Raw genomic sequence first — 20,000 nt, 5'->3', positions numbered from 1 at the left:
AGATACTCGTTCAATTCATTCAGTCCTGTTATTAATCCATCTATATTTGTGTAGGACACTCTTAACTTTCTGTTATTTCCATTGTATTTTCTGTTTCTTTTTTGTTTCTCTCTGTTATGGTCCATTTCCTCACTTTCATATTCACTATTCTCCAATAGAATTCTTCTTTTTCTGACTCCGTTCTGTTCTCGTTTTTTTCTTTAGCTTCGTGCCTTTTCATTTTTTCTTCCTCTCTTTCCTCTTTATTCATTTCTCTTTTTATCCATACCTTTTTATATTGTTCACTTGCTGCTAGCTTCCCTGTTTTTGCTAAGATATTCTCTGCTGTTGTTTGTGACCTGAATTTAATCTTAATTGGTCTGGTCTTATCTGTACTATATTTTCCGAGCCTAAACATCTCTTCAATTTGTTTCATGATTTCAGGTTCATCTTCCTGAACTAATTCTAGTAAACTGTTTACTTTTTCTTTTTCCTCTTTAATTCTTGTGGTTCTATTTTGATTAAATTTCTCTTCCATTCCTTATATAATCATACATTTCTTTTTGTCTGCTAAGTCTCTTACTATATTCTCCTTCTGTCTCATCACTTTAATAACTGAGTCTTCAGTTTGTTCTTTCATTTGTTGCTTAATTATGTCAGTAAATGCAACTTTACTGTTTTCTTGGATTTTTTCCAGCCCTGTGCTTCCTTTGCTATGGCCTCTTTATTGTCTTTATTATTCCTCATTATCTTCTTTAACCCCTTCCATACGGTGCCGCACACGTAGGCGTCATGGACTTAGATCTCGGTGGCAGCAGCCAATGCCAGCCGTACGACGTGTCGTAATAATACTCGCATCATAAAATATAGTCACCGCTTATATCGATCGTTCTCTCTTCACCCGTGAATTTTGATAACCATAGAAAATGCGATTACAAAAGAATTAGAAAGAATGTCATTATGGAGGGGCGACTACAATAAATATAATCAAGACGCCGATATGGCAGCCTCGCGAATACACTCGCTCCCCATGACGCCTACGTGTGCGGCACCGTATGGAAGGGGTTAACTTCTTTTAACTGTCTTTTTAATTCTTCTATTTTTAAAGTTAAGTTTTTTTTGCCTTCTCTAGTTCTTCCAATCTTTCAACTCTCTGCGCAATCTTGGCTACGTTACCAAACCTATTTTCCCAATGCTCGGTCATTTTATCAAGTTTTTCCTCTAGTCTTGCTAATCGGGGGAGGTTGGTATCCCCCCCACCCTTTTTAAATCCCTGGAAACTATTATCATCACCTTCCACTGTGCTGCTCTTATCTATATTTCTAATCTTTACATTTCTGTTGATCCCATCATCACCGAAATCATCATGATCATCAGTCCGTCTTTTGTTTACAAGACGCCTGGCCTCCTGGACCATGTCCCCTTCTTCCTCATTTCCTTCCATTTCCCTCAATAATCCCTCCCCCTCTTTTTTATCACTCCCACTACACCACGAGCTTTCCCCTTCCCTATAAATACAATAAGGTACTTCCTTGACGTTGAGATCCACGTAGATTTTCCTTTTTATTCAGAATTCCAATTCTCGCCGTCCATCTGACGAAAGTGTGTGTGTGTGTGTGTGGGTTTTTTTTTTTTTTCCAAAAATATATTTATCTAATTGTAGTATACAGTACAAGAAAAGAGCTACATTCATAGAGTCCTGTCACTTGTTCTTCATCAGTCATATGCATGCAAGCACATGTACTTAAAAACAGCAGGATATTTTTGGAAGGTAAAAATGCTTCATCTAATTTTTATCTTAAAACTAGGAAGTGTATCCATTATAGACAGGACATTTCCATACCTCATTCAAAATAAGGCAGCATATTGATTCTCATTTCTTTGTTGTGGTATTTATGTAGTTTTTATAAGCATTGTCAGAAAATGTAATCTCGGTATAGATCATCCAAGAAAATTAATCCAAGTTATATTTTAGAATCATGAGTTAAATACATCAAAAACACTTCTGGTGTATATCATAAAGTAATTGGTAAAGTCTAACATGAAAGAATCTTGTTTTCAAAGATTGGGGTGTTTGAGAGTATTTGTCTAGATTTGTATGTTGAAGCCATAGTGACTCTGTTTGATACTTAAACTCCTGACATTTAAGGAAAACATAAATTCGTGTCTTCAAGATTATTGAGTACCTGGGTATGTCATGCAAGAGTCTCCCTGAAGTACTGAGGCTTCATGTAGAATTTAGGGACGTGAAAGTCTTTTTCTGACATTATAGAAAAATATACAGTGGGTTCATGAGTTCTGTGCACACTTCATTGCAACCATTATGCATATGACTAAAGTATTGCAAAACTCACATGTGTTTACATGTTAAATGCACCATTTGCTCAGAAAGGCATGTAGACAACTGTTTTTCACTCACTTTTACCACTTCAAACAGAGACCATTCTTAATCTACCTCATGATTGGAAATATTGTTTAAGGAATTTTAAGACAAAAGCTAAAAGTACTTCAAAACATTATGCAACAAAAGGATTTTTATTTGTTTTATTACCATACAGGGAGACGACCAAAAATGGGATGGATGGATAGAGTAAAAGGAGCTTTGAGTAAGAGGGTAATGTCTGTTGACCAGGGAAGGGAGAAAGTCAGGGATACGTGTGCATAGTAAATGGTTTTGTATGAATGAAATTTTGACACAGCCCAAGAGGATTTCTCCCGATCTTCTCTACTTTTCACATGAGGGGATGAGGAGGGAGGGCTGCCATGTAAGTGAAGCAGCCCTATTGTGGATATGCTTTGTCTTCCTGCATTGCTTCTGACCTGGGCAGTGGGCAGGAGACAGATGACCTTTCATCCACTAGGAGCTAAGATGAGTGGAAACCAATTGGATGGTGAATGGGAGTGGAATAGGTGGGAGTAGTTGTGTGCTTTGGCTGGGTACCTCCCTTGTAAAGGGGAAGAGGCCCTTGGTATATAGATAGACTATACAGACTATTTTCATTACAGGTCTAAGTCATTCAGTCAATCAGCCTATTGTCCCAGATCTCTCTCCAAGGCAACAGCCACCAATTTGACCCATAAGTTACTCAAAGAAGAAATGTTGTGTTGTCTGGTTATGGATAGGGTGAGACAGGGAAAAGCAAGGTAGTTAATGTCCTCAGTGTGATGGTTACAATTGGGGCAGTTTGTTTCAGTAGCTAGGTCTTTTCTGTGCTGATGCTGTCTAGTACTGGATGGTGACTTGAACACAAGCATACTAATTTGGTTCTTGTTTCTCTTAGGAGGGACTTTTTATGAGGCTGATGCCAGTATTATTACCATGTACATGCATGTATAGTGCAACTTTTTATGATTAGAATTTTATACAATAATTAAGGGCTAACATCATACCTTTTTTTAAGGAGTGAAGATACATGCACATATATATATTTTTTATATATAATGCCATGATAACATACATGGTTGGCCTATATTTTCATGGTTCTGTGAGTTAACATTAGTGGTAATGTCCTATGGCCTGAATTTTTTCATGTTGCTACTTAAAGGGTAGAACCTACAAATATCATCTATATCAGTGGCTTGTAGCAGTAGAAGGAGAAGAATAGTTGCCTGTTGTCAATTTTCCTTTTGTGAAGAGATAGAGGAAATATAGTCAAAGTGTACAAGTATAGAGTGATCTTGGTATGTTCAAGAAACCAAGTGTCAGTCCTTGGAGGTAATGGTCTTGATAGATTTTGAAGAGGGACAGCAGGGAGACTATTCTTAGTGGAAATAGTAACCAGCATCAGCCACTGGACTGGCCTACAGGTCACATAGTGCAGAGATTTTGTATTGTTGTCTGGGTAGGGTGGAAATGGGGCATTATAGGATGACATGTGTTGGTACTGTTTTGATGATAATGATGTGGTTTGTACTTCTCTTGGGAGGGATTTCTTGGTTGGGTTGAATTTAGGAAGTCTGATGCAGTATGGAATTTGGGAGTCAATCTAGGAGTGCATGTTTAGTGATCTGAGTATACAGTACAAGTCCTGTCTTTCAGCATCTGCAGGTTCAAGCAGATGACAGAATGTTGGACAGTTTTCTAGAATATGAATATTTTATTCTATAAGCAATGAGTAATTAAAATGCAAAATATTTTTAATTAATTTATTTACTTAAAGACAATTTAAACTAACATGAATGAAAGTATACCTAGAATATATGGAAGATCCTGAGCAGTGCTATTGCTGGTATAATTAAGTGTGCAATACTCCAGATGTATGGGCATTGTAAACAAAGAATGGATCACTCTAACGTAAATATTTTTGGTCAGCCTGACATGATATTGTAAATATATAAGCAAAATATGGTAATTTATCTTTTATCATAGGAAAAAATCCAGTGCATGGTGTATTTATTCTATACAACAAATGAACATAAGATTTTATAATATTTTTTTATATTACAACATACATAAAGGTATTCAATAAATAACACCAACAAATGTTGCACATTTTTCAATGCCCTTGGTTTCTTGTATTCTCAACAACAAACAGTTTCAATTTGTAATGGAAGCATTTGCACACATCAGCACTGTTAGGCACTCCTTGTTGCATTTGAATACCTTCATCTACTTTTACCCAACCCTAGCCAACATTCTCTCAGGCATACTTGTGTATGATGGCCAGTCGGTATTATAAATATGGCATGGCAATACACCATTCTTATTGGTTAGCTTGGAAAGTGATTCACGAAAACATTCAGCTGCATCACCATTAGCAGACTGAGTTTCACCACTAATATCCAGCTTCCTGATGCCATGCCATCACTTAAAATTTCTAGGCCAACCATCTGAGAATGCAAATGATTCAGTGATGTTTTTACTGGCATAAAACATCTATGCTTTTTCAACTATCACTGGCCCTGACTTGGGTTTTCTGTCTGATTACTGCACCATAAACCAGTTGTACACACTAAAGATAGCTGACCTTACAAGGTCTAGTGCTGGTAATAGCAGCACTTTTTTCAAAACTGCCATTTTATGCACCCATTCAGGGAATGTGCTAAATGGTCAGAAGTTTCTCAGAATAGGATTATTTCATTAAAAAGTCATGAAATTGAATTTCCCAAAATATTTGATACTGAAAGAATGGACTTTTACTATATACAAGTATTTGTATGGACATGTTTTGAGGTACAGATGAAAGATTGTTGTAGATGTTTGAATAGTATATTGCTGAGATTGTTTTTTATTGCATTCATCTTGTTGTACTTGTATGTTGTAAAGGATAGATATGATTTGGGGTCTCTTGCATAGAATGTGCCTGCCATTTTTGTGCGCTGCTCCATGGAAACAATTTTGGTTTATGTGTGCAGATGTTCTATTGAGGTGCTCAGATGAGAGGAAGGGTGGGAGGGGTGTGGAGTGTATTTAGGGATGAAATGGGTGAGAGTGTTTTTATGCCTTTCCCTTTTTGGCTACCTCCCTTGGAAGGGGGAAAAAGCCTTGGTATATGTATGTATGTATGTATTCTCAATACTTAATGCTGTTTGTCTGATGTCTGTTTTTGAGATTGTTGGGTACCATGCTGTCAAGTGTGGCATTTAATCATGATATTAGTGCAATTCACACTAAATGCATTAGTGATGATCACAAACAGCATAACTTTCATAATGTAGATAATTACATTATCAAAGGGATAAAGACTATAAATTGGGTCATTGTTAGCACTACATTTTTACTTTTTTCAATTGTCACAACTTAGGTGAGTGTGGCATGATGCTGGAGTTAAGTCATAGGAGAAAGGTAAGAGGAAGTGGATAATTTTAATTCAGGGTTGCATATGGCAGGGAATGGAGGAGTAGGGGTGGAGGTAAATTGTAGAGTAAGGGAAACAAGTAAATATCTTGGGGGAATTAGTGTCATGAGAAATTGGTAACTGAGAGTGGATACAAAGAGAAGACTGTATGAAAAGTTAATTGTGCCTATGGCATTGTATAGGGTAGAAACTTGGAATTTAAAGAAGATGGAAAGGAGAGCTTTAAATGTGTTTGAGATGAAGTGTTTGAGATGTATTATAGGTGTTACAAGGATGAACAGAGTGAAAAATAAGGAGGTGAGGAGGAGAGTGGGGATGGAAAGGGAGCTAGTAGATAGGGTAGATGAAAGAATTTTGGGATGATTTGGACACATGGAAAGAATAAACAAAGACAAGTAGAAAGAGTGTAGAAGGCAGAGGTGGATGGAGTGAACCTGAGGTACACACCAACAATGAGATGGACATTTTGGATATGGGGTCATGCGTATCACAACATATTCCTTACCTTTGCAGATGTGTTGTATTCTTCGGTGGATTTATTTTTATTAATCCGCCATTGTGTGGGGTATAAATACAGAAAAGTAAACAATGTATAAATGGAATATGTAACACATGAGCATCGCGATCGTCTAATTCAATCCTATTTATAATACAAAACAGGATAGATGGAGTAAAGGAGGCTTTGAGTAAAGGGAATGTTTGTTGAGCAGGGAAGGGAAAGGGTATGAGAAGTGTGAAAGGAGAATGGCTGTGAATGAAAAATAAATTAATGTGGTGTGAAGGGATTTCTCCTCATCTCTATTTTTGCACGAGAGACAAGGAGGTAGGGTTGCCATGTAAATGAAGTGGCTGGCCCTACTGTGGATGTGATGTGTCTTGCTGCATTGCTTCTGACATGTGCAGGGGACAGGGATCACCCTTCATCCACAAGGAGCTAAGATGAAAAGGAAATGAATGATGGTTGGGAGTGGGATGGTGGGTGGTGGGTGCATGTCATGACTGGCTACCTCCTATATAAGGGGGAAGAAGCCTATTGGTATATAGATATCTGTCATGAATATAAAAGTATTTGAAAATGATTGATATTCTCCCAATTCACCACCAACTTGTGCACAAGTGCAACAGCAGTGATCACAATCAGCATTACTTACATAGTGAAAATATAGCATTATGTCATTATAGATATATTGGTGATAAGCTGATGTTCATGCCTCATTCCTATATCAGTTATTTGCCTTTAATGATGATATTTTCTCAATTCAGCACTAGTTTGCACACTAACTGCACTATTCATGGTTGCAAAATTATTAATTTTCATTGTAAATATGGTATTATATCATCAGAGGAATATGGGTTATTTATATGAATAATAGTGCTCCATTTTTATGTTGTATATCTGCCACAAGTTTAAAGTAGTATTTTCCCAATTCACCACTATTTCACACACTAAATAACACTAATAGTGACAAAAACCATAATTTTCATGGTTTAAACAACCGGAACCAATGATGAGTACCTGGTTGTGGTGGTCTTGCAAGATGAAATGGAGCTACCTATTTTAAAAAATCATTAATTCCCTCACTTTCAAAAGGAGATGAAACCCTGAGGGTCTGACATTTTGTCTTCAGGCTGGGCCCAGGATCTGTCAGTCAACTTTAGCTGTATTTCTTGTAACTTTTCACTTAGGAAGAGCTGACAACTAACAATTGCTTGTTGGCAGATCCATCAAGAGAGTTACTAAAACTATTCTAAATACATGGCACAATAACAGAAGCCATTCCAATAACCAGATAACTAATGCTAAAAACAAAATATATGAAGCCTTTTTCACCACAGTCTACAAAGATGAAATGACGATGCAGCAGATCATAAAGAGACATGTCAAATCCACCGATGAAAATGCTAATATAAATTTAGGTATTTACTACCAGAATAAGAAGGTGTCTCTCCTTGTACTTAAAAACAATGTTAGGCAGACTTAAAATGGCCTCCAAAAAACTGAAGTCAGATATAGTTGTACTTTTAACTGGTGCAACCTTTAAGCCTGTATTGGCATGAGTACAGTAAATCTGCATTACCGTTTATTTACAGGAGTTTCAAAAGACCACCATAGAACAGCCTACAAGGCAATCATAAAGATAGAAATTCTATTGGAAAATGCAGAATGGCCGGCAACAATTCTAGCTCTCTAAAGAAAGGGACTATACAGGGAAATTCTATTGGAAAATGCAGAATGGCCGGCAACAATTCTAGCTCTCTAAAGAAAGGGACTATACAGGGAAATGGTTTACATGCTTTTCCTTTATTTACCTAACTGTAGTATACAGGAAAGGAGTAATATTATTGGATCCTATCTCCTACTCGCCAATTTATTACACCTAGCCTAAGTTCATGTATGGTTCCAACTTGGTTTATATCTTACCAAGTGTTAGAAAGTCTTCACTGTTTGGCAGATTAGGAGACTGATGACATCACAAGACAGTCAGCCAATGTGAGAGTAGCAAAGTCAAGGAAATTGCCAGTCAGTCTGAAACCTTCAGAGTTATTCCCACTCCAACTTGTGAACTATTCAAGTTACCTGACCTGACCAACATGTTTGTTCACTCACCTGTCACTGAAAGAACTAAAAGGTGCAAAAATACATTCTAGCTAAAACTTTACTTTGTGCATTATATCAAAGTATCTCCACAGTTATGATTTAGAGATATTTTGAGTCAACTTGTTTTGAAAGGAAATACTCTCAAACTATGAGAAGAATCAGACAGGAAGCTCTGCAATACCAGACTTACCATGATATTTAATCAAATATACTTGAGGAAATCTGCTCATATATACAATATGTATATGTGTGTGTGTATATATATATATGATATATATATGATATATATATATGTATATATATGATATATATATATGTATATATATATGTATATATATATGTATATATATATATATATATATATATATATATATATATATATATATATATATATATAATCCATAATTGTAATGTACAAGAAAGGAGCTACAAGTATTCTCATGGGATTCCATCACTATGTCTCCATCAATCAAATTTGGCCTCAAATTCAGTAATGATTTTAGACTGGACTGTTTCTTCTTTTAGGTTGTTCCACAAATTAAACCATATCAATGGAAAACTGTTTCTTGATATTGTTGAAGCACATTTGTATTATTATTGATATTATTATTATTTAATAGTTTATTTATTTATTCATTATTATTGTTTCTTTTTTTACTTTGTTATGCTCTCTTATTTCATACCTCATAATTTTAACCACTCCTTTTGTTGATATACTGAAAATGTGTGTGTGTGCGCATGTGTGTTACCTAATTGTGTGTCATTGGGCTGTGCTTGCTCATTGAGACATTGTTGCAACAGGAGTGGACAGTATATGTCTCCTCACACTAAATAAATGCAGCTCCTCAATCCCCACCTCCACCAAGAGATCACTACATGGTATTTTTTCTTCTTTTCCTTTTCATTTCATTTTTTTCACACTCAGCACTTCTCTGCATCCCTCCTTTTCCTCCTCCTCCACTTTACCTCCACTTGGAATTTCACTTCTAGATAATGATCTGGCAATCCCCTGTTCTCTCCCCTGAAGACATTTACATCCAGAATTCTTCCAATCCCCCTTTTGGTTACCATTACATAGTCTATTAACACCCTCTTGACCACCCTCCCATCTACTATTCTTTTCTTTATATACTTACATTTGACTTTTCTCTTAAACACTATGTTTGCTATCATCAACTCCTTTTTTAAGTACAAGATATCTCTAACATATCTCTTATGCACTTTCCTTTTACTCCATCTACTCTAACATTGAGATTCCCAAATACCACTACATTTATATTCATCCCAAACTCTCAAAGTCCAAAAAACTTCTCTGTCTTTGTTACTGTTGTCACTACCAAGAATGTATGCATTCACAAAAACCTATATCTCCCATCCCAATTTCATCTTCACCCACATTCCTTGAAGACATTTCCCTCCATTCTACCACGCACTTACCTATTTCATCATTTACTTGCAGTGCCACTCCTTCCTTCTCTTGTCCCTTTGTCACTCATGAACCCTATTCACCATACTTACAATCGCCTGTCTCTTACAATTTTGTTGTACTTAGTACTAACATATCCATTTTTCTGTTCACAAACATATTGCCAATATCTCCCTTCTACTCTCATCTGCACCACATCCACACACGTTGAATCACTTGAATTACTTCGGTTCTGGTTGAAGTCCTTCCAAACCCTCTTATGCCTTGACTTTTCATAGGAGAAAAATACAGAGTGAAGGATTCCTACACCTTCACTCCATTCTATTTAATCCCATTTAGAGGTGCTAAAGAACAGGTTCAAGGAAACAATATAAAGGAAGGACAACAGTAGTATAAAAGTAGCATCATTGTATTATGAGTAGAGATTTTAAAGTCAGGAATAGATGGATTATGTATGACTTTAGTTCATTAGGGCACCCCAAAACAGTCCATAAAGTTTTTATTGTATATTACTGTGCAGTCAGTACCCTATTATGGGTTTTATATTATAAACATATATATATTGTGTATGTATATATATATATATATATATATATATATATATATATATGTACATATATATATATATATATATATATATATATATATATATATATAATATATATATATATATATATTCAACTTATCATCATGTAACCAATCTATGATTGGTTACATGATGATAAATTGATTAATATGGTTACAAATTAGGACGAGGGAGTCATATGAGAGGTACAAAGTAAAGAGAAGAGAAGTAAAGCATAAGATAAAGGAGGCAAAGAGGAGAGCAGATGTGAAATGGGGTAAGAGTATGACAGAAAATTTTGAAAGTAATAAAAAATGTTTTGGTAAGAAATTAAGGGAGGAAAAGGAGATGAATCAAGTAGAGAAGAAAAGTTAGAAGGTGCAGATGGAGAGTTGATAATGGAAGAGAAGGCAGTGAGAGAAAGGTGGGCAGAGTATTTGAGGAAGTTGCTAAATGTGAAGGAAGATAGGTAGGGAAAGGTAGTTGCAATGGAAAGTGCAAAGAAAATAACCGTGATGAGTGAGGAAAGTGGAGGAGAAATAAAAAAAAGATGAAGTGAAGGCAGCTGTCAAGATGATAAGAGCAGGTAAGACACATGGGTTGGATGGATGTCATGCAGAATGTCTGAAAAAAGGAAGTACAATGATGGTGGACTGGCTGGTGAGTTTATTTAATGTTTAAGAGAAGGTAGAGTGCCAGAGGATAGGAGGAGTGCCTGTATAGTTCCACTTTACAAGGGAAAAGGGGACAAGTGTGAGTGTAGTAGTTTCAGAGGGATCAGTTTGTTAAGTGTAGTTGGGAAGGCTTATGGGAGGGTCTTGATTGAGAGGATTAGGAGAGGAACAGAGGGATTAATTGGTGAGGAACAGTGTGGGCTTAAGATGAGTGGGGGTTGCGTAGATCAGATTTTTGTGGTAAGACAGATATGTGAGAAAGCTATAGGAAAAGGTAAGGATGTATTTTGGGCTTTTATGGATCTGGGACAGGCTTATGACAGGGTAGACAGGAAGGCACTGTGAGAAGTATTACAGATATACGGGATAGGAGGAAAGCTGTTAAGATCAGTCAAGAGTTTTTACAAGAGTACTAGGCTAGAGTGGGAAATGAGGAGGCTAGGAAGAAAACGGGTGGAAAGGGAGTTGGGAGATAGGGTTGATGGAAGAGTATTGGGATGGTTTGGACACATGGATAGAATGAGTGAAGACTAGTAAAAGAAGTGTGGAAGGCAGAGGTGGAAGGAGTGAACATGAGGGGTCAACCTAGGATGAGATGGATGGATGGTGTAAAGGGGGCATAGGGAAGGAGGAAAATGTCTGTTGAGGAAGGATGGGAGAGGACAGAAAATAGGGATGAATGGAGAACGGTTGTATATGGATGAAGCTGTGATGCATGAGGTGGAATGGGTGGGGGATGGGGGTTAAGGGAGTATGTGTAAGAAATAATTTGACGCAGCCCAAAGGGATTTCTCCCCATCTTCTCCTTTTCAGCATGAGGGGATGGAGAAGGGGGGTCGCCAATTTAATGAAGCAGCCTTGCTGTGAATGTGCTGTGTCTTGTGACACTGCATCTGACCCAGGGCAGTGGACAAGATGCAGGGATGACCCATCATCCAGGAGGTGCCAAGATAAGAGGGAGGGAAGAGGGTAGAGAGGAGTGGAGTATGTAGGGGATGGAATGGGTGGGAGTGATTTCTATGCCTTTGTTTTTCTGGCTGCCTCCCTTGTAAGGGGGGAAAAGCTTTTGGTATAAGTATGTATCATCATGACAGTAGACTCCAGTCAAATGGTTTCTATATATACTAGGATATTAACCACCAAGTTATTTTGTAGTTCAGGTGTCTGGGAGTATGCTTACCTATTTCTCCTCTGATTTCTCTTTATCAGTGAATACCATTGACCCTCTATTTTACATACCAAAAGAAGGCTGGGAGAGAGAGTGCCTGTGTATGTGTCAGTCTGGATTTCACTCCTATATAACAAGTAACTCCAAATTTTACCAAAATGTATAGATAACAGCTGCCTACCAATGTAAAATGAAATCATGTAAGAACAATATTAAAACATACTGTTGACCCATTTCATAAACTTTTGAAAATTGTCATGTCTACATATTTTATTATGTACCATTATAAAGCTGTTGTGTGTACACTTTGATGAAACTTGGGGCTATTGGTTTACTTGTAAATGAAAATCAAACTCTAGCATTTTACATAAAATGGAGGGTGGGCAATAATAATTTCCTGAATTTTGTGAAATGGAGGAGCATTAGTAATGTACACACATACACATACTTATCATAATTATCCATTATTTATTTTACAAAAGACAATGCCTTTCCAAACAATAATTGCCCCTACAGTAAATAAACATAAAATGACGCAATATTTCCATAGCTTAAGAATGCTATACTCCCAGGGACCAATGATGGGAACCTGCCTGTGATGGTTCTGCAAAATTAACAGCAGAGAGAATCATCTCCCTGCTGCCTATTTTGATCCACCCCTACCCCTGACCCCAATATCCATCTGCTCAGAGTCTCTCACTCAGTCTTTAGACTGGGCCCAAATTCTCTTTAACAATTTTGAGTGTATTTCCTCCACCTTTAAATGCAAGGGGGAGTTGACAACTAGTGACTGTTTCCATCATCCTGCTATTACAAGCCTGTGACATAAAAACTATCCTACATTAATACAGTGCAGCCATTAGTGTAAAATTTCTTCCCAGGGAAAAATAGGACCCCCCCCCCAAAAAAAAAAAAAAAAAATCTCGAGGCAACGATTATTGTTCTTACTCTACTCCCATTTATACCCACTTTCTACTAGCTGAACCAACACCATGAACCTATCATATCTCTTGGCAGCAGTGCAATGTTATATATATGGATGGAAGCACTAGTAGACTGGGCAATAATTTACCTTTTAAGTTTTTTAACAAATAAGGACAGCTGTTTGAAGTACTATCATGGTTCAATATGTGATTGTATAATTATTTTTTACTTAGTTGAATGTCACCTTAAAGTGTGTTTGTGTTTTTAATTACATTAAATAGGGCCAATGATAGGTACCTGCATGTAATGGTCCTGCAAGATGGACACTGAAACTGCCCATTCACCACAAAACCCATTAACCCCTTAACTTTTATCAAGAGGTGGAGTCCTAAAGGGCTGACACTTTGTCTTTGGATTGTGCCCAAGATTTCTGTCTCTGCCAACTTCAACTGTATTTCTTATACCTTTTACACATGGAGAGTTGGTATTTAGCAGCAATTCCTCTTCTCTTACCACTTTTAGATGGTGACATAGAAACAGTCCCACACCAATTCAACCAGTGGTGGGATTCAGCCGCTTCTTACCAGGTCATATAAACCTGTTCTTGGCATTTCATGAGCTCCACAAACCTGTTATTATATTAGGCTTATACAAGCCCAATTGATGCATGCTATTGTCCAAGTGAGAGAACCTGTTGTTAATTTTTTTTAATCCCACCACTGAATACAACACAGACAGCAGTCCGAAGTGTCTTCCCAGAGAGATCTGTGTGAATACCTGAGGATCATTGCCAACCACAGTGGGGATATAGGTTTTACCACTTAATGAAAATTAAGGCAACAAATATTATTGTTATCACATTATATAACTAGAAATATGAGCACATACTTAAACATCTAAAAGTCTTACTGTGATTATATTAAGATTTCTCAAGTGAGACTGAAAATTCCAAGGTTTTCCCATGGAAGACCTGCAGTATACATAATAAAACAAAATTCCTTTAGATAAAGGACAACACTGTCTTTCATAATTTGTAGATAAAACACAGATTGTGTATAGTGTAGTTCATATCTGCACAAGTATGCTATATACCTCAGTGGTCTTTTCACTTTTATTAGATTTCATTCCATTTTTCACAAAGGAAACTGTGCTTCATCATGGTATGTATTCTGTGAATAATTTTCCATTGATTTTATAATATAGCTTTTTATGAAAGACTTCTGGAATGTTTTCAATGAGATGCTCTAAAACGGAGTTCTTACATGATCTTTAATTTGAATTGGGATGCTTTTGTCTTTTGTGCTATCTTCCAGAACATAAGTCTAGATAAATTTTAACTATTATTTTGTGTGCAAATGGTATCCACAGTATTTGTTCTTCAAAATCTAATTTTGTGTAGCTGTGCACTTTGAAATTTGCTGTACATTAAGATAGTGTTATGGATTTCTTTATATTTATAAAAATCAACAAAAGGAACAACTTGTACAAAGCTAAAAGAGCAAAGGAAGAGGTGTAAACCAAATAACTATTTTTTATTTTTGAAAGTGGTTTACTTTGGGATAGTAAATATAAAATACTATTTTTTTTTATCAACACATGAATTGCATTTTCCAAATAAAAACCTAATTATGTTTATCAGAAATGGAAATTGATAGTTGCAAAGAGACTGTGTTGATATTTGGTAGTTAGATTAGATCATTTGAATGTAGACACATGAACCTAATGTAGATAAAGACCTAGACATGCACATTTCTTTGTTCTTGCATTATTTTGTGTGATTGTATGTGCACCGTTGAATTTGTTATTTGTAGCTTATATTCCATGCATTGTTTTCCTATGCATTTTATTATAGTTTTATTCAGTTTTATGTACTTAGCAAGAATTGGAAATGAAATTTCTCAAGTAAAACAATGTTTCTCATAACTTGAGAAGTTTTATTTCTTGTGAATTTTGTTAGTTACAGTATCACTTGAAATACAGTTCTCTGTGTGTAGTAGGTAGAAATTTGTTCAGAATGTAGATTGTATACTATATATTCAGTAGTTGAGACTAGGCCCAAGATCTCTGACAACTTGACCATTTTTTTCTCATAATGAGAGCTGGCAACTTATGACTCCTCTTTTCCTACTCCTCCTTGTACCAGTTGGTAACATAGAACCTTTGATTCGGTAGGCAATTCAACATTTCTTCCTAAAGAGATCTGTAGGAAAGCCAGAGGACTGTTGTTGACTACCATGGGAGCCATTGGTTTCCATTCATTAAAACTTTTAGGCAATAATTTATTATTGTTATGATTATTATCATTATTGTTGATATTATTGTCATTATAATGTAAAAGCTGTGGGTCTTCTTCAAGAAAGACTTGGGGCAGTGGATTTATTATTCTTAATGATGTACTATTGTTATTATTATTATTATTATTATTATCATTATTATTATTATTATTAATCATCATTATCATTATTATTATTATTATTATTATTATTATTATTATTATTTATTATTATTATTATTATTATTATTATTATTATTAATGTGTCTTGCTACATTGCTTCTGACCCAGGGCAGTGGGTGGGATACAGGGATGACTCATCATCCATGAGGAGCTAAGATGATAGAGGGGGAAAGGGTGGTGGATGGGAGTGAAATGGGTGGGAGTAAGTACGTGCCTCTGACTTGGCTACCTCCCTTGTAAGGGGGAAAAGCTCTTGATATATAGGTAGATATTATCATTATTAGCATCATCATCATCATCATATTACTTAATGGGTGTAGGGTAGATATAACTTTGACTTGGCCACCCCTCTGATAAGGAGGAAAGAGCCTTTTTGTGTATGTTATATGTATATGTGTATGTGTTATTATTACCATCATTATGATTATTAATGTTATTATCATTATTGTCATTATTATTATTATCATTATTGCTGTTGATGTTATTATGAGTAAGTGAGACATGAAAATGTAACAAAGTAGTCTAATATCTTGCCTGGATTTAAAGGAAAATGACCCAAAGTTTCAATATGAGCACTTCTGTTGTAGTTTCAGTAATATCTGTTATGGGAATTTTGCCTAGTCCAGATTATGGTGCCTCATGTATAAGGTGGACAGAAATTTAGATATACTCCTGTCCATCATAAGTTGAAGAATATTTCGTTCTGATGAGTCCTTAGAATATACAAACACAAAAAGCAATATTTGTTGTAGTTAACTTAAACCATTAGTAAAGTATGAATGAAATCATTCTATACCCTGCTATAAAGGTTTACAAATTCAGTGAATTTCACTCCCTATAGGGTTGCATAATTTTTCCCATATTAGTTTCAAAACATTCATGTCAAGAAATGGTTTCTTGAAATTGTACATTTACGTGTTGTCGTTACATGTCTTTGTCCAGTTTGAGAATCTAAAAAGGTCTGACAAAGAAGTTTTGAAAAACAATTTGTTAAATTAAATGTGTTCAAAATAAAATGGGCAAGTTGTTACAATCTGAAATGATAAGAGATGCAGATTACATGATTTAATTTTATTTTATTTTTTTCCAAATTATCATGTATTGTGTGATAGGCTGGTGCGCTGGTGTAAAGAGATGGATTGGTAAATGTTACCTTGCTAACACACAAAGTGGCAAGCGTAGGTACAGAATTACTATTAATACTCTTAAGTTCTCTTCCTTCAAAAAATATATATTTTGATCATAACTTTTGTTTTTGTTTCCTTTCACCAAAATTTTGCCTAAGGTCACTAATGGAATATTGGAATAAATAAAGGTAATAATGAAATATTTACTGTGTTTATATATAAATGTATATGTCTGCATATGTACATGCTTCAGAAAAAGAAGGCAAGACTAGTAAAATGATTTGAAGAAGACTGACTAGCCAGTTAAGGCATGTTGTGGAAAAACAGGAATTTTAAAGAATGGGTTGATATGTAGTTACGGAACTTTATGGACTCATTGGATTTTGTGATGCCAACCTGCCTCCCCCTGCCACTTGCCTCACCAAGGTCTAGGTGTGGTAGTATCTCCAACTATGATAGCATAGATTCCTTGGCCTTAGACTGCAAAGCAACAGTCCTAAGCCCACATAATGTACACTATGGTATGACACAACATATATATCCAACATCTGAAAAAGTCCTGTCTTCAAAACTGACTTTTTCAAAGTATCCCACACAAGCTGGGGAGCCAACAAATGAACACTTTGGGATCTCAGCCAAGCTCCAAAACTAAACTAATTATTATGGATGCCAAACCTACTCCATGGCTTCACCCTCAGCCTTTTGAATACTGGACTTCATACACTCTCTCAGCCTGTATTTATTTACCTAGTTGTATTTTACAGGACGAGAGCAATGCTCATAGTGACCTGTTTTCATATCTCTCCACATCCAGTTTATTCTTAAAATTGTGTATAGTTTTGGCATTCACTGTTTCTCTGTTCAGTTTGTTCCACACATCAATGACTATGTGGGAAGCTATTCTTTTTCATGTCTCTTCCATAGCTGTCTTTCTTTAGTTTCTTTTCATGTCCTCTTGTTTCTTTTTTGTCCCACTTTAATAAGTTGTCTATGTTGAGAATTTCCATCCCTTTCATAATTCTGAAAATGGTCAACAAATCACTTCTTTCTCTTCTCTGTTCCAGTGATGACAGATGTACCATAAATTTTCCAATCTTTGTTCATATGTTAGGTTTGTCAGTGTAGGCGCCATCTTTGTCACTGCTCTTTGTATTCTTTCTAACTTTCTTATGTTGTTCTTTGTGCTAGGTGCACATAGTTTTGCAGCATATTCTAGTTTAGGCCTTATCAGTGTAACAAATATTTTTTTAACCATCTCCTCATCTATGTAGTCGAAGGCCACTTTCATTGACCTCAATAAGTTATAAGTCTCTCCAAATAATTTATTGACATGTTTATCAGGTGTCAAGTCACTTGAGATGATTACTCCCAGGTCCCTTCCTGAATCGAATATTTTTTTACTTCTTTGTTTCCAATTTTGTACTGTCCCGATATTCTATTTTTACATTTTCCAAATTCCATTATGCTACATTTTTTAATGTACAAGTGCCTTCTGCAGCACCCCAGTCATAAGCTTACATGCTGAAAGTGGATACCCTTCTCCCACACTTTAGATATCATCGCTCTTTAACATAAATGAAACATCCTTACCATGCCACAAGCTTCTCTATTACCCCAATTGAAACATTCTTACCATGCCACAAGCTTCTCTATTACCCCAATCGAAACATTCTTACCATGCCACAAGCTTCTCTATCACCCCAATCTCTTCAGACTTTCAAGGATTTGAAAGACATCCGCAATATGTCTGTCCATGTGGCACAAGAATGATCTACTATCCACATTGAAAATATATGACAACTAACATCCTTCCAATCAAACATACCCAAGCCCCTTGTTGTCTGCCCTTCTTTGCCTTAGCCTTACCATAAATGAAAAAATACTAAGTGAAATAGCCCTACAAGAACTCTATCTACCATATACCAAATACATAAACACAGACAGCTACAGCTTTGATTATTAAGTGGACTTTGCATGTTTCTCATACAAACAAAATCTGGATTCCTCTTCACCTCAATCTTTAGCACTGAACATTGAACATTTTTGGCTATTATTGCCACTACACATTATTCATAACTCCCCTCCCTCACCCTATATGATTATCTCTGACTCATGCGGGCCATGAATATCGGGGACACTTACAGATACCTAGATATCCCCGTCGGTGCCAGCGGCGCCGTCTTGAGCGGCCCCTCTGTCATCGACGGGCCCCTGGGTAATCTGTCTGAGGCTCCACTTAAGCCACAGCAAAAACTATTCATACTGAGGGTCCATCTCCTTCCTGGTCTCCTCCACTGTCTCGTGCTGGGCAGAGTTACTCTGACCCAGCTGGACGTATGGGACCGGAAGATCAGGAAGGAAGTACGATCCTGGTTACGTCTTCCTAGCGACGTAACCCTGGGGTTCTTCTATGCACCGGTGAAGTCGGGTGGTCTAGGTTTGTTGTGCCTGAGGATGGCGATCCCGCTACTCGGGGCCAACCAAATCGGCCGACTTGTGGATTCGGACGACCCGGTGATCCAGGCCTTGGTGGAGACCAGGTTCTTCATCCAGATGCGGCGGTATTTCGACGGGAAAGTTAAGTACCGCGGAATAACCGTCCGCAGCAAGAAAGAGGTCATGGATTACTGGACAAGCCGCCTCTATGACTCTGTCGATGGCGCTGGCCTTCGAGAAGCCGGATTGGTCCCTGAGGCCCATTCATGGATCTCCGACGAAACCGCGTGCATCCCCGGCAGTATGTTTATCGATGCTATCAAACTCCGCGTTAACGCCATGCCGACTCAGGTTAGGCGTAAACGCGGAGTGGCGAGAGCGGAGCGTGTCAGACTGGTTAACGTGCGGGTGCGCACGTCCTGAGACCTTGGGACATGTCCTGCAGGTGTGCCCTGCAGGCCACGGGCCGCGCGTTGCACGCCACGACTTCGTGGTTAGCTAAAGCATCTATTATCTGAGCAGAGTGATGTGGAGAAAGTATTCGTAGAGTTTTCCATTAAAACTCCTGCAGGGCTAAGGAAGCCTGACCTTGTGGTTCAGCGAGAAAGTAGTATCTACATCATCGAGGCTCAAGTGGTAGCCGACTCTGGAGCGACCACCCTGTCTACAGCGCACGATTTGAAAGTCCGGCACTATGATTGTGACGCCCTCAAGCAAAAGGCCGCGCGGGGTTTGGGATTTCTCAGGCCCGGGGGACCTGAGCCGGCTAGGATTGTCGTATCGACAGCCACCTTCAATGGGACCTTTCGCAGTCAGGCTCATAGATTCCTATTAGCGCTAGAATTTTCA

At 37.1% G+C, this 20,000-nt stretch overlaps 1 protein-coding gene across 1 annotated transcript in view; it reads left to right on the top strand.

The window, feature by feature from the left end:
• LOC143017861 (metal cation symporter ZIP14-like) overlaps positions 1-16,834 on the top strand; it is a 121,943-nt gene extending 105,109 nt beyond the window's left edge. Inside the window, exon 11 of the mRNA XM_076172841.1 lies at positions 11,855-16,834. Within this exon, the coding sequence (XP_076028956.1) occupies positions 11,855-11,859 (5 nt within the window). The 3' untranslated portion in view covers positions 11,860-16,834. The remainder of the gene's footprint in view (positions 1-11,854) is intronic.
• The last annotated feature ends 3,166 nt before the right edge of the window (positions 16,835-20,000 follow it).

This window comes from Oratosquilla oratoria, chromosome 33 (genome assembly GCF_046742065.1).
Source record: "Oratosquilla oratoria isolate Oo_2021 chromosome 33, ASM4674206v1, whole genome shotgun sequence".
NCBI lineage: Eukaryota > Metazoa > Arthropoda > Malacostraca > Stomatopoda > Squillidae > Oratosquilla > Oratosquilla oratoria.
The sequence above is the reverse complement of the archived record's forward strand: the minus strand, read 5'-3'. Positions and strand labels throughout refer to the sequence as shown.